At 42.8% G+C, this 13,951-nt stretch overlaps 1 protein-coding gene across 1 annotated transcript in view; it reads left to right on the forward strand.

Annotated features, from left to right (window-relative positions):
• Positions 1-13,951, forward strand: part of LOC134541705 (serine/threonine-protein kinase NLK) — an 82,027-nt gene that overhangs the window by 45,497 nt on the left and 22,579 nt on the right. The window contains 1 exon segment of the mRNA XM_063385351.1: positions 13,741-13,847. Coding sequence (XP_063241421.1) covers positions 13,741-13,847 — 107 coding nt within the window.

Genomic DNA, 13,951 nt, shown 5'->3' on the forward strand with positions numbered 1-13,951 from the left:
ACAGCTATCAAGAAGCATGGTCTCTGGAGAATCCGTTTCTCGGGCGGGTCAGGAGGCTCGTGTTACCCGTCATCTCAACTTTGACTCCTCGCGCATTCAAGTAAAATAAAAAAATATCCAATCAAAGATCGTGCAGGTTAATCAAATTGAATAATACTTCCCGTTTCTTAAATCACGGTATTGCTATCAAGCATGTACTTGTTCACGTATGCTGTAATGCAGTATAGTTAAGAGTCCTGAAAAATTCGCGGGTTCATTTCGTGTTATGCTAAAATTCAAATAACTATACCGTAGTGCTGCTTCTGTCATTGGTTCACTGTCAATCTGGAGGACTGAGGGCTGATTAGAGACCCTCACTCATAGAAGTGTCGAATCACAGGCCACCCGGTCGAGACGACTCACAAGTCAGCAGTCAATGAACAGTTGGCATTTGCCCGGGTGTGTAGAGGATATTGGAGTCTATCCTGGAGGTCATTGAACCCGCGAATTTTTCGTGTTTCTAAGTATAGTATTTTTAATACTTAAATACATTATTACATGTTAACGTGCGATTATTATCTGTAATGTATTCAGCACTGTGTTTTCATAAGTGAAACCCCCAAAGGAAAAGGACGCAAAGTAGGAAAGAAAACGTACAACGTATTTCTATAGTTGCGCAGTGAATAAGTGAATAAGTTTCCCGATTTATTGATCATTTTAAATGGTTCAATAGTGCTTTATTTTCTGACCGAAGCATTATTAAAATTAGCGTTTGCATTGGCGGTCGATATTTCTGATGTTATGATACAGGCACCGTTTTTGGGTATTCGGTCACGTGAACAGCGCGTGAAGCTGCCGTTGTGCGACGCTCGATAAATTAATTAATTAATTAAATATGAGATACATATAAAGAAGCAGCTTGCCTGCCAGTGCCCTTGTGTCAACTCAACAAGTGGCTGATCAATTCACAGATTTCGCGAAAGAAAGGAATACTGTGTCAGATCCTTTGCTTATAATGCATAGCATGACATTCATACCCGCAATACCGTTACTCCATGCATTCCTTTTTGAAAGAGCAACACAACGAACATGTTTTTTTTATTTTATTTCCTTTTTTTTTAATATCATTTATACAAATACTGCATATTTTGCATTAAGTACCCCCCTGACAAAGGCTAGGTCGTGTGTTTATACACATAGTTTCTCCGGGTCGTTACCACAACGCCGAACGTACAATAACGCCGAATGTCAAATTGACAGCAACGCCGACAGCTAGAAAACTGCTGTGGACCACAACGTCGAAATACAGTAATGTTGCTGCGGGGGGGGGGGGGGGGGGGGCACAGGAGCAAAAATGTAAAACAACTTTTCGGGGTTAATGTATTTCGGCGTTGTAGTACACATCAGTTTTCTAGCTGTCGGCGTTGTAGTCAATTTGGCATTCGTTGTTATGGTTTTCGGCGTTATTGTACGTTCGGCGTTGTGGTGCGTACCCTGTTTCTCCTCGTATATTTTATTTCTACGCGTGGTATTTACACAGTATTTATTAGGACCTACGTAAAAAAAAGTCGTAAAATAAGAACTATAATATCAAATAAAGGGCGCACTCTCCACGAAATACTTCACTGTGTGTTCCATCATGCAATATTTTACTCGCGTTCTCACATAATCTCGGAACCCGCCTGGATGAAGTGCCTGCTCTGCAGCAACTCGCTGACCTCGGACCCGCCTCGTGACGCGGGCTGTGGGGTCTCGGACCACGTGCGGGCGACGCACGAGGCGCACCAAGAGGAGGACGGCGGGGGACTCTGCTCTCGCCCCTCGTCCAGGTGGCAAACCTTCTTTACACAGACGAGAGAGACGAACTCCCGAGCTCGTGCATCTTCGGTTTTTTTTTGTTCATTGCAAATAAATATGGCGGTGTTGATAAAAGTATACTAATGGTCAATTAGGTTAGGTTAGCTACATTATAAATACTTTAAAAACATTGTGGACGGTTGATTTGGTTAGGATAGCTACTTTAAAGATACGGAGAATACGAGATTGAGCTTCGGGCAACTTCGGGTTTTGGCTCTCTCGTCGGTGAAAAGAAGGCTCCCCCCATCGAGATAGCTCGGCGCACAGCGGGCACGGACGTAATAGCGGCTACTGTGTGCCCCCAGCGATGCCGGGCTGGCGGTCGCGGGTGGACTGGGGTAGGCGAGGCAGGGCGGGCAGCGGTATCAGCACTGAAACTTCTTGATGATTGGGTGACCAGTTTGGGGGTTGGTGCTGGTTTGGTCCCATGGGGTGGTCTGTCTGGAATGATTAAATGGTAACCAGGCAATACTTTTTTGAGTCTGCGGAATGTTGGGCTAGATGCCCAAACAGCTTTGCAGTTGCTACAAGCTAGAGTTTTGAAAATTATTTTATGCGTCTATGGCTTATCTGATTAATTTGTGTTTGTGTTTGGTAATTTTTATGACGTGTTCGGCCTGGCCGAAGTGGATTGTATGTCATTTTTCATCATAATAGTACTGAGCTATGTCTAAACTGTACTTTAGGTTGCTGAATGTTCTTTCAGGCGAGTAACCATCCTTCTGCCGGTTTTTCCTTCATATGCCTTTTTGCAGGATCAGGTGACTCTTTCCAGAAGTTTAAGAACATGTTGCATCATGGTTTCAGTTGTCTGAATGCCTAAACTAAAGTAGTACAAATTCGAGTTAAAATTTCAATTTACTAAATTCAATCGTAATTCAGATAAATGTCGGTGTGTAGATTTGCTTCCGGCGTTATGTCTGTGTCACGCAGTTGCCTCTGTGTCGGGAACAGCCGGCCTGGGCGCTCCCTGGCGTCTGCGCCGGGTCGCAGCACGTGGACGGGCCTAATTGCAACCCCCCTCCCCCGCTCGCTCCCCCCCTCTGGGATGCCGTCGCCATGGCGACCGTGTCGCTCGATCCTGCAGGACACTCTTCCTTCTCTTCTCTACCTTCTTCCACCCCGTGATTCACGTCTGGGTGTCGACCCGCCGCCATCTTGGGATAATCGGTTTTACTGCCGCGAGATTGCGCCCGTGTTGGTTACAGCCTGTGTCGCCTTACTTGACTGTTCTCACAACACGCGTCCTTTTCGCCACTCCTGCCCTGTCAACTGTGTTGTGAAGTTGTCGGTGTTCAGTGCTTTGCAATAGACTGTTTGGGCAATGAGTAGAGACCTGCAAAATTCTCGGATTCATTTCGTGATATGCTACAATTCAAATAATTATACCTTAGTGCTGCTTCTACCACTGGTTCACTGTTAATCTGGAGTAATGAGGGCCAATTAGAGACCCTCACTCAAAGAAGTGTCGAATCACAGACACTCAGTCGAGACGACTCACAAGTCAGCAGCCAATGAACAGGTGGCATTTGCCCGAGTGTGTAGAGTGTAGAAGAGTCTATCCTGGAGGTCATTGAACCCGCGAATTTTTCCGGTCTGTAGTAATGAGCGACGCTGGGATTACATTTGAGCCTTGACTTAACGAGATTTGTCAAATTTGAGAAAAGTTAAATGGCACATAGTCTTTCGGTTCGGTGTGTATAGACTCTGTGGCCATATCGTTATTTAATTTGCCGCTGTTCGGGGTTTGCGAATGTTTGAAACATTGAAAATATGTGGATGGCGTTAATGCGGTGTTACTGGTAATATTACAAGAAATGAAATAAAACTCTCTGCGGATTTCAAATGAAGATATTCTAGCAGTGCTCTTTGCATGGGCCACTCAGAAAAACATTTTGGACTGCGTCTTTAACAGTGGCGTAGTGAGAAATAAGATCAGTTTGACTGTCCTTCCTCGATAACCTGCAAAAGAAAACAAAATCAACTCAAATGTAATAAATACTACGCAGTGAAAAAATCATTACCTTTATGCTATCGCTATAGAATGTTTGTACAGCAATTATTGAATTTTTCTCTTAAAAAAAAAATAAACACCCCAAAAACTTATATTCTTGAATGGAATAGTGTCTGTTCATTGGCATTAAGATCTTTAAGACCTAAATTGCTGTTATACGCAACAAAAACCGTGAAATCGACGGGATAATGCTTCCTGTAACTTGCGAAGTGACTAATTATAATTTTTACTTTTAAAAAATTGATTGTCTGTAAAGTCGGTTTACGGACGATAGTTTAACGTGACGTCATAACAAAACATTGATGAAATAATTGCATACTTTTATGAATAAAATTAAATCATTTTTATTGAATTATCACTATTTTGTATGGATACAAAGAAGGAGTGAAATGAATCTACAATTTAATTGATAAATTTACTTTTATTTGCACTCATTAATTCAAATATGTTTATTACTTTAACGAAGAGATTATTTTAACTATAACTTTTATACATGTTTGCTATTTAAAACTTCTTCCAATCTGTGTTATTCTGTTAAGGATAGGACGATGATAGGAAAAGTAGGAAACGAATGGGAGTGTTTCAAGTTTAATGTGCCTCGAAAAAGTCAAATCGATGGTTGTTCCAGTCGAGTGGAAGAGAGATAGATGCGGCGCAAGCGTACAATGAGCGTAACGGGGCAATGTGCGTTACGGGACACTTTTTCGTGCGTGTAGCCGGCGTTCATCGATTTATTAGACGTTGTCACGTCTAAATTTAAATGCTGCCTCGTCGCAACTCGCTGCAACGGTGATGTACCCACGGAAACGAAAATGGGCTTGTCTCCGTGAGCCAATCGAGTGTCACTGTGGACCAATCAGGGCTTGTTTTACATCAGCACATGTTTGGAGAGTAGGACTGTTGCCTTTGCATCAAACGTGAAATAATAATGTACTAAGTAATGTGTCCGGCATATAAATATAGGCTGGTTCAGGTAAAAATTCTATAGTGTCAATTTACGAAATTTTACGCCCAAAATATTAATCTGCATAAACAACGGATATCAGTTTTAATTCACTGAAAAAACTGTTAAATTATTTCAACAATTAACAGTAAAATTATAATTTTAACATAGATTAGATTTTAACGGCGTTGTCCATTCATTGTAATCAAGGAAAAACGAATCTGAAATCTTTTCCTGTGTTGAAGTCGCAGTCTGATATATTCAACAAACGTGTGTTGCCTGAATTTTTTTCCACCCTTGAAAATAGAAGGATTTCGCTTTCCGACGCTCGAACATTTTAGGTACTCTGAGGGTTGGGGGGGGGGGGGGGGGTGATGCACTCTGAGTTTAATTGGTGGTGAAAGGAGCTTGTTTGGGGGGGGGGGGGGGACGCTGCTTTTTAGTCGAAGACAGTCGAATGGGTCCGAAGTGTGATGGCTAGAGACCTGCAAAATTCGCGGATTCATTCGGTGATAGGCTAGAATTCAAACATTTATACCTCTTAGATAATTTTACTATTGGCTTACTGTTCATCTGGACGAATCTCAACCAGTTATAAACCCTCAACCAAAGAAGGATCGAATCACAGACAAACCAGCTGAGACGACTTACAAGTCGGCAGCCATAATGAACTTGCGTTATTTGCCCGAGTGTACAGGGGTATGTGCAGTCTATCCTGAAGGCCATCGAAACCGCGAATTTTTCCGGTCCCTAGTGATGGCTGAGACGATCATTGCGTGTCTCACTAGTGAAGCTCGTATGCGTATGGAGCAGCGTAAAAGTATTATTAAGTTTCGATTTTCCCCGCCATTTGAGATTATATCTTTTTTGGGTTTTGCAGCAAATTTTTGTTGCCGATAGTACTACACTTGTCATCTGATATTTGTTACAAGCTAGCAAATACTCAAAATTAAAATCTTTTACCAAATGATTGCGTTATGCTTACTTAACTAAATTTTTTTTGGGGGGATTTCCCGGCTGGAAACACTTAAAAAAAAATATTGCTTTTATAATATCAGTTTGGAAATGTTTCTTCATAATAATGTGAGCAAAATACCAAGTCAACATAGTGTGTGAGACGAGCCATAAGTTATGAGATATTTTCATTGCGAAGTAGTGGCAGCAGTGAGCCATTAGGATCTCTTGTGACGCGCCAGTGCGCCTGCCAATGGCGCAGGTATGAATATTATCATTTAATTAATTTAGAAATTGCATATAGAAATTTGTAATGAGTTAAACTTAAGAGACATGATTTATAATTTTTTTTTTACGTGATGAAAAATTAAGGTGTTAAGGGAAATTTTACATTTGGGGTAAGCTGTTTCTGGCCCAAATTTTGTCGGATGGATCTATTAAGGTATGGTTCATAGAATGCCGATGAGCTTTGACGCACCCGCCAGCGAGCACATAACGGGCCCCAGTTTCTTGCAGAGTTTTTTTATTCATGAAGATAGCAACACAATTTGGACTGTGAAATACTTTCACGGCCAAAAAAAAATTTATCTAGAAATGAAATACGTGTAAGATCGTGCAAAAGGTTTGAAATGTTAGTAAATGTTACCTGCAATCAGGAACATCACTCAAATCTCGGGTTTATCAATTGCAACTTATTTTAAAGACATAACTGTGCATCGTACTTTTTGGAGACCACGTCATATAGGTACACTGTTAAAATTTTCACCCTAAATTTACGAAGAACGTTGGTTACAACTTTTCTAGATGATCTTCATAAACTTACGAAATATCTTAGAAAATTTACGGTACTGAGTTTACAACAATTATAATCTTGTTATATTAACAAAACATTCAAAATCTTGTAAAATATACAGCAAAAACGCTTTATTTTTTCCTTCCACTCTTGTGTTCACCCTGCTTACAACGAAACACTCTACTCGAAGTCAGGAATCAGGCGTAGTTACGAAAATCAAGTTATCCGAGATTACGAAAATAACTTCGTTTATTTCAGGTCAATTCGTCGCTGAAAAAAAAAAAATCAGTAAATTGACTGTAATTTTCTAACAGCAGCGCGAATAATCGGATTATCGAGGATTTCTGTCGCTTTGATTGCCTTTTTTTCCCCCCCACGTTGCTTCCGAGGTGCGTAGGAGAAAGAGTGTTGCGCTGCAGAAACTGGGACCTGCTGTCGAGAGGAAGTGACGCGTCCACAGGATGTGCATGAAACCGCGCAGGGCGATCTCTGGAGCGTGGTTCCTCCTTTCGCGAACAGGCTGTGCGCGCGAAACTAAGTTGCTCGGTTTGAAAGGTAAAGGTTTTTTTTTTGACGTGACAACGTCTAATAAATCGATGAACGCCGGCTGCACGCACGAAAGAGTGTCCCGTTACGCACATTGTCACGTTAAGCTGTGTCACGTTAAGCTGTGTCCCGTTACGCTCATTGTACGCTTGCGCCGCATCTATCTCTCTTCCACTCGATTGGAACAACCATCGATTTGACTTTTTCGAGGCACATTAAACTTGACACACTCCCATTCGTTACCTACTTTTCCTATCATCGTCCTATCCTTAACAGAATAACACAGATTGGAAGAAGTTGAATAGCAAACATGTATAAAAGTTATAGTTAAAATAATCTCTTCGTTAAAGTAATAAACATATTTGAATTAATGAGTGCACATAAAAGTAAATTTATCAATTAAATTGTAGATTTCATTTCACTCCTTCTTTGTATCCATACAAAATAGTGATAATTCAATAAAAATGATTCAATTTTATTCATAAAAGTATGCAATCATTTCATCAATGTTTTGTTATGACGTCACGTTAAACTATCGTCCGTAAACCGACTTTACAGACAACCAATTTTTTTTGCCAGTGAAACGTACCGAGACTTCCGAGCCTAGCTCCGGGTAACTCGCCCCGATGTCCGTGAATCGATCCCCGCAAACAACACGTGATATTTTGATTGCTTCACAGGAAGAGCTAGAGGGGGAAAAAAAACACGGCGGAAAAACATTCTGAGAAGACCGAACAAGCACGAGTCCGCTGGCAAAGGCAGAAATGCGAAAAATAAATGAAAGAGTTCCAAGAAAAGAAAATAAGTTCCCGTGGCAGTTAACATATTATGTGCTGTGAAGCGAAGGAAGTGCACACCCATTCGTTTCTGTTCCGTTGTTTCGCGCAGAGTGGGACGTGTGTTACTTTGACCCAGGTTATCACTGAACGCCCCATGTGAAAGTGGAGCTCGTTTTAAGGTTGCCGCCTGGTCGGACGCACGAGCTCTGAAAGCGTTAAGGGCGACAGTGGCTCGCGTATCACACGCCTTACAGCCTCTACGCGCCATGCACTGAACTGACGTGCAATGTTCGCGTCGGTCAGGCGCTTCTATGGGACTTTTAGCGGCGACCCTGCCATTCTAAGGCGGAATATTAAATATAAAGGTTTCTTGTACTTTTATACCTAAATATGTCCGTGAAAACACCTGTTTTTAGCCCTTTTCGCCTTTCAACAAATACTTTTTTCCGACTTGTATAGGGAAATGAAATGGCTCTTAAATGATATTCGAAATCGGAAGCTCTTATTAAATGTGGCGTCAACACCCGGAGCTCTGTCCGCCGTCCTGCGCCAGACGGCGTTATCTCGTCTGAAGACCTGTCTGAAACAGTCTGAACACGAGGTTGGTCTGAGTCCTTGTCCTAGTGTGAATGACGTTACAGCGTCTCACTGTCTACGAGACCCGCCCATCGCAGTGTGTCTGGACTGGGTCGTTACCACAACGCCGAAATACAATAACGCCGAATACCATAATGCCGAATGCCAAAATTGACCGCAACGCCGTCAGCTAGAAAACTGCTGTGTACCACAACGCCGAAATACAGTAAATCCTAAAAATGTTGCTGCGGGAGTGGGGGGGGGGGGGGGGGGGGGGGCACAGGAGCAAAATGAAAAACAACTGAATGAATTTGTGTGTGTTTCTGAAATGTATATCTTAACGCCGAAATACCACAACCTAACCTAACCTAGGCTAGCCTAACCTAGCCTAACCTAACCTAACCTAACCTTACCTTACCTAACCTAACCTTTGTGGCAGTCCTGCAATGAAATTTTTCGGCGTTAATGTATTTCGGCGTTGTGGTAATTCGGCGTTGTGGTACACAGCAGTTTTCTAGCTGTCGGCGTTCATTCGGCGTTATTGTACATTCGGCGTTGTGGTGCGTTCCCGTCTGGACTCCTCTCTTCGCTCCGTCCTACACGCTTTCCTCGCGCTTGCGACTAGGGAAGGGTTTTTGATGTGTACCATCTTAGCGCTCGGTATACGGCGTTTGATGGGGAGTAATTTCGTGAATGGAACGGAAGTCGCACGGGACGGAAATGTGTGACCACGGTGCTGCCATCTGTGATGGATGGCGTCAACCAAAGTTCACAAGGACTTAAGGAAACTTCGTAGTATTAATGGTTTAATGAATTTTCACAAGATTGGCAGTATTTGTTGTAGAATTCCTTGTCGAAAATCAGGTCTAAGGCCGAGGTTTAGTATTTTTTCAAGGTTTTTTTTTCTTTCGTTTTAATGGGAGCCGTTACATTATATAGTTTAATATTTCGGTCTGCAAATGGAATGATTCCGACAGTCGACGTAGCTGCTCCGGCAGCGAAAACTAGTGGCGAGTGCTGGAACTACGTGTGATACGCGTCCAGAAATATATTTTGATAACACAATTTTTGCGTAAATTTTTTTTTTTTTTTTAATCACGCCCGGCATTATTTTTTTATTAAGAATTCTACGTTGAATTTCGTGTCCGAGTTTCGTATCACAAGTTTATTTGAAAAACATGAGAACACACACGTTGCCGATTTTTGGATGTTAAAACATCTCTGGCAAGAACTGGAAAGACTCGCTCGCATTTCCTCCTCTTCTTCTTCTCCTTCTTGTTCTTCTCCGGCGGCAGTGTGGCCACGTCCCTGGTTGTTATTTTTGATTTTCGCGAGCGGTCCCGGGTCGGCCCGCCGCAAAGAGCCCGGGCCGCTTCCCACGGGAGGCCCGCCCGCACCTTCCGGGAACACCCCTCCCCTCCACTAGGTCCCCGGAGGTAATGGGCCTGCGGTTCCCGCCTGCGTCTGGCCGCTCCGTCGGCCGTTCCGGGAACGGCTCTGCTCTTACGTGGAACGCTCCTCGCTCTTCGTTGTCCACGGAATTTTTTTTCCCTAATCTAAATTAAAAACTAAGTGTGTTGGGGAGGGTTCCGGGTTAGCGAAGGAGACTAAGTGCGTCTCGGGCCGAAGCCCACACGCTCTAAACATGCATGGTGTTAGCCATGCAGGAGGGGTAGCGTGCATCGTGTGCTAGGAGGGGGATTGGCCAGCCATGACTAACTCCCCTCGCTGACTATTCTAGACTAAAACTAGATAAGTTGAGCCCAGGTAAAACCTGCATAGACACAGGGAAAGGAAAAACCCTGGGCTCTGACATGCGGGATGCAAAATTTAATGCATTAATATCAAGCAGGAGGCTTACGGGAAAACAGAAGGATGGATCTAGAAAAAGAGTTGTACAGAGTAGAAAAGAGTCTACCATGCGGGGGGAGGGGGGGGGGGGCCTTGGACCACAAGGGAAGCGAATCACTTCGGCAGAAATGCCCCGCAATTGTGTAGTTGTACTTAATGAATTGTGTTGTTAAAAACCTGGACCACGAAAATTAATGCAACACGAAATTTAAAAAATAATAAAAATATAATTTTGCAGGGGAAATATTTTTGAAAATAAAATTATATACTTTTAAAGTTACTTCTACTGTTTACAATTACATAAAAACTCAACTTTGTATAGGTTATCTTCGATTCAGGGCCATGGAGAAAAACAAAGACTCGGAGACAGATCTGCATGTAGCAACCTTGAACCAAGAAGAATAGCGACATCTGGTTCTGGTTGGTGCGTGGTGCGCGCGTGTGACATCACGTGGTGGCTTGGAGCGGCGCGTGGTTAGGAACCAGTCTCTGGGCAACTCTGCGACCTCCTGCTTCGGCGAGCAGTTTTCCCGCGGGAGGCTGGACTGGGGCGGCTACACCTTCTCACAGCACACGACGCTTGCACAGCAAATGCACATCACAGGACAAACACTGCAGATGCACACTGTTAGAAATTACAGTAAATTTACAGACTTTTCAAAGAAGATTTCGCCTCAAATAAACTAATAGTTCTTCGTGATTTCAGTTAACTGGTTCTTCGTAGAAATAGCGCCGTATTTCAACTTCCTGTTTTTTTTCCCCCTTTATAAACGGGGTAAAGTTACAAGTAGAAGAAATAAGTGTGTTTCTGCGGTAGTTTTTAAAGTTTTTGAATGTTTTGCTTGTTTATTACAAAAACTTCTCGTGGATTCGTGTTCGAAGTAAGTAAAATAAGTACCTACATGTACATTTGCGAAGATAACGATAATTTTACAAAGATCCCTGGATAGTTTGTAACCACAGTTCTTCGTAAATTTAAGGTTCTTCGTAAATTTAAGGTGAAAACTTAGCGGTTCACTAGACGTGCAACAGTCACAATATAAAGCCTCCACCGGTAGCCTTGTGTCGTTTCGGTCCAGATTTGGATCTTGGTAGCTGCATGATTGGGTCTGAACGTAGATAAGTTCACGTCAAAATACAATTTTGTGAAACGATTTAGCGGGTCTGTACTTGGCTCAAATGTATTGCATCTTGATTTAATACAATTTCTTGGACATATGCCTTTGCAGTTTTGCACAGTTTATCATGGTAAAAATTCATAAATGCAAAATAAGAAATAAATTAAATCATAAACCCACAGAAAACAAGATGAAGTCAAACAGATTAACCCAACAATGAAACCTACTGTGTTCGTCGGTACTATCTCTTTATCTTCATCGTTGTGTTCATGTATTTGCTGCGTTGTTCAGGTTTTTTTTGTCTGCCTGAATTTACAGTTATTGTTGAAAATGCCTCGTCGTTGTTAGTCCGCTGTGTTCGTCGGTGATGTTTTTTTTTTTCGTGACTAAATTCGTTCCACGAAATTATTGTGCTGTCTGATGTTTAAGTTTGAGTGTGTTCGTCTGTGCCTGTTTAGGTTCATTGTTGGTTTGGTTTTTTTTAAACATCAGCTGATTTAGGCTTGTTTTCTGTGGATTTTTGTTTTAACTTTTTATTTCTGATTTTGCATTTATATATTTTTCCCACGACGAACAATGCACAACTGTGTGTGCGTGGAAGCGTGCTGGGCCCATAACCCAAAGGTTCTTTGGATCGGAACCACGCTCTGCTACCATTGCATGAATCCATTAAAGAATGTTTTATTGCATGTTTGTTTGACACTCGCTGGCGGCGGGGGCGGGCGAGGCCCTCCCCCGGGGGCGGGAGCCGTCAGCGGCAGGCGGCGGGGCCGACGTCACGGCCTTACGCCCACCCGCCCGTCGACGTTACGTCATCACGTCGCCCGCCGACATTACGTCATCACGTCGCCCGCCGGCCTGCAAGTGACGTGCGTGACGATCCTGAGGTTAGGGCGACGGGAGGTCGCATCTCGAAATGAACGCACCAGGTAACAACTCTTCTCGAATTTGACAGTAGTGCGCCCATTTCCCAAACTGACACTCGCAAAGCATTACATTATGTTGCTTGTACGGACACTTGACAACCCCATGGCGTCAAAAGTGGCAGGATGACACGCAGACAATTGGTATTACGTTTGAGCACTGTCAGATTTGTCTCAAGTTACACGGCAGATTACACTGTTAGAACATGTCACCAGAAACTTACGAATAACGCTTGTTATAAACTATCCAGGTATCTTCGTTAGTTTACTTTATCTTCGTAATATTACGGGCTTGAGTTCACTCACTTCGAACATAATTCAACAAAAATAACCGTATAATAATAACAAAAGATTCAAAAACGTTTAGAGTCTAAGGAAAAGAAGGGTGGGTGGATTCCACGCGCGACAGAAGTTAAACTCCTTACCTACTTATTATATTATTAGGTATACAAAACTTAATTCTCTTTGACTGAGGTCGCAGATAAAAAAAAATGCATACCTATATGCAAGTTAGCGAGCGCTAAATTATGATATTATGCAAGTATGAACGAGTGCAACTAAGTATGCTGCTATATTTCTACCTCTGCAGAAATTTTTAACTTAAAAAAAAGTTTTTCTTTTACCAAATTTGTAAAAGAAAAACTTTGCAAGGGAGGTATTGAGTTAAATATTTTATAATTAGCCCTAAATTGTCGTGCAAGAGTGATTCAGCTGCGTTTAGCCACTGTCTTCCGCGTTTCGGAGGTGAGTGCAACACAAAACCCAGTCTTGAACCCAGGAAAAACCTCTACCCGGCCAGCAGTCCTGACCTCAGAGCCAGACGGTCTGACTCACAGGATAGCTGGTGTCACGCACGGTTGTGGGTTTCTCGGTATGCTATCGTTCCTCCCGCTCCTTCCATGACTGTTCCGCTAAACAGATAGGTCTCATGTCCGTTGATGAATGGGTGGAAGGAGTCCCCCACTTTGAAGGCCGCAAATTCGCAAATTGTGCACTCCCCATCTTATACGAAGTTAATGTTTCACCGCTACACAGAATGGTTCTGAACTCAACTGAAACACTTTGGCTTCATTTCCATCACTGCCTAAACTGTTTCCCAAGGTGTCTGTAGCTAAGCTGGAGCTGAAAAACAATAATACAAAAATCATTAAAAATGGAACACTTAAAAGAGTCTGTATTAAGTTTAGTTCAACAATTTCCCTATCCGCTGCAAAACTTTCAGTTGTCATTAAAATGATTTTGTTGAAATAACTCGGGGCAACACGTCGCAAAAAATTTTTGCCGGGTCGTATCTTACAAGCAGTCGTGTAAAGACATCGCCTTAATTAACAGGAGGAAGAGGAGGTTGCGGGTAGTGTAGTGAAGTGTTGTTGGCAGTGTTGTTGACCTTGACCCGCGACCTCACAGCTACGTCATCACGGAGCTGCTGCAGAGCGACCTGCACAAGATCATCGTGTCGCCGCAGCACCTGTCGGCCGACCACATCAAAGTCTTCCTCTACCAGATTCTGAGAGGTGAGTGCCGCGTCCGTCGCCCTCGTGTTGCGTCGGTCTCTCTCTCACCCGCACTCTTTTACCCTCTTTCCATCTTCCCTTTTCTCTCTCTTTATCCCTTATCT

This window comes from Bacillus rossius (genome assembly GCF_032445375.1).
Source record: "Bacillus rossius redtenbacheri isolate Brsri chromosome 4 unlocalized genomic scaffold, Brsri_v3 Brsri_v3_scf4_1, whole genome shotgun sequence".
Taxonomy (NCBI): domain Eukaryota; kingdom Metazoa; phylum Arthropoda; class Insecta; order Phasmatodea; family Bacillidae; genus Bacillus; species Bacillus rossius.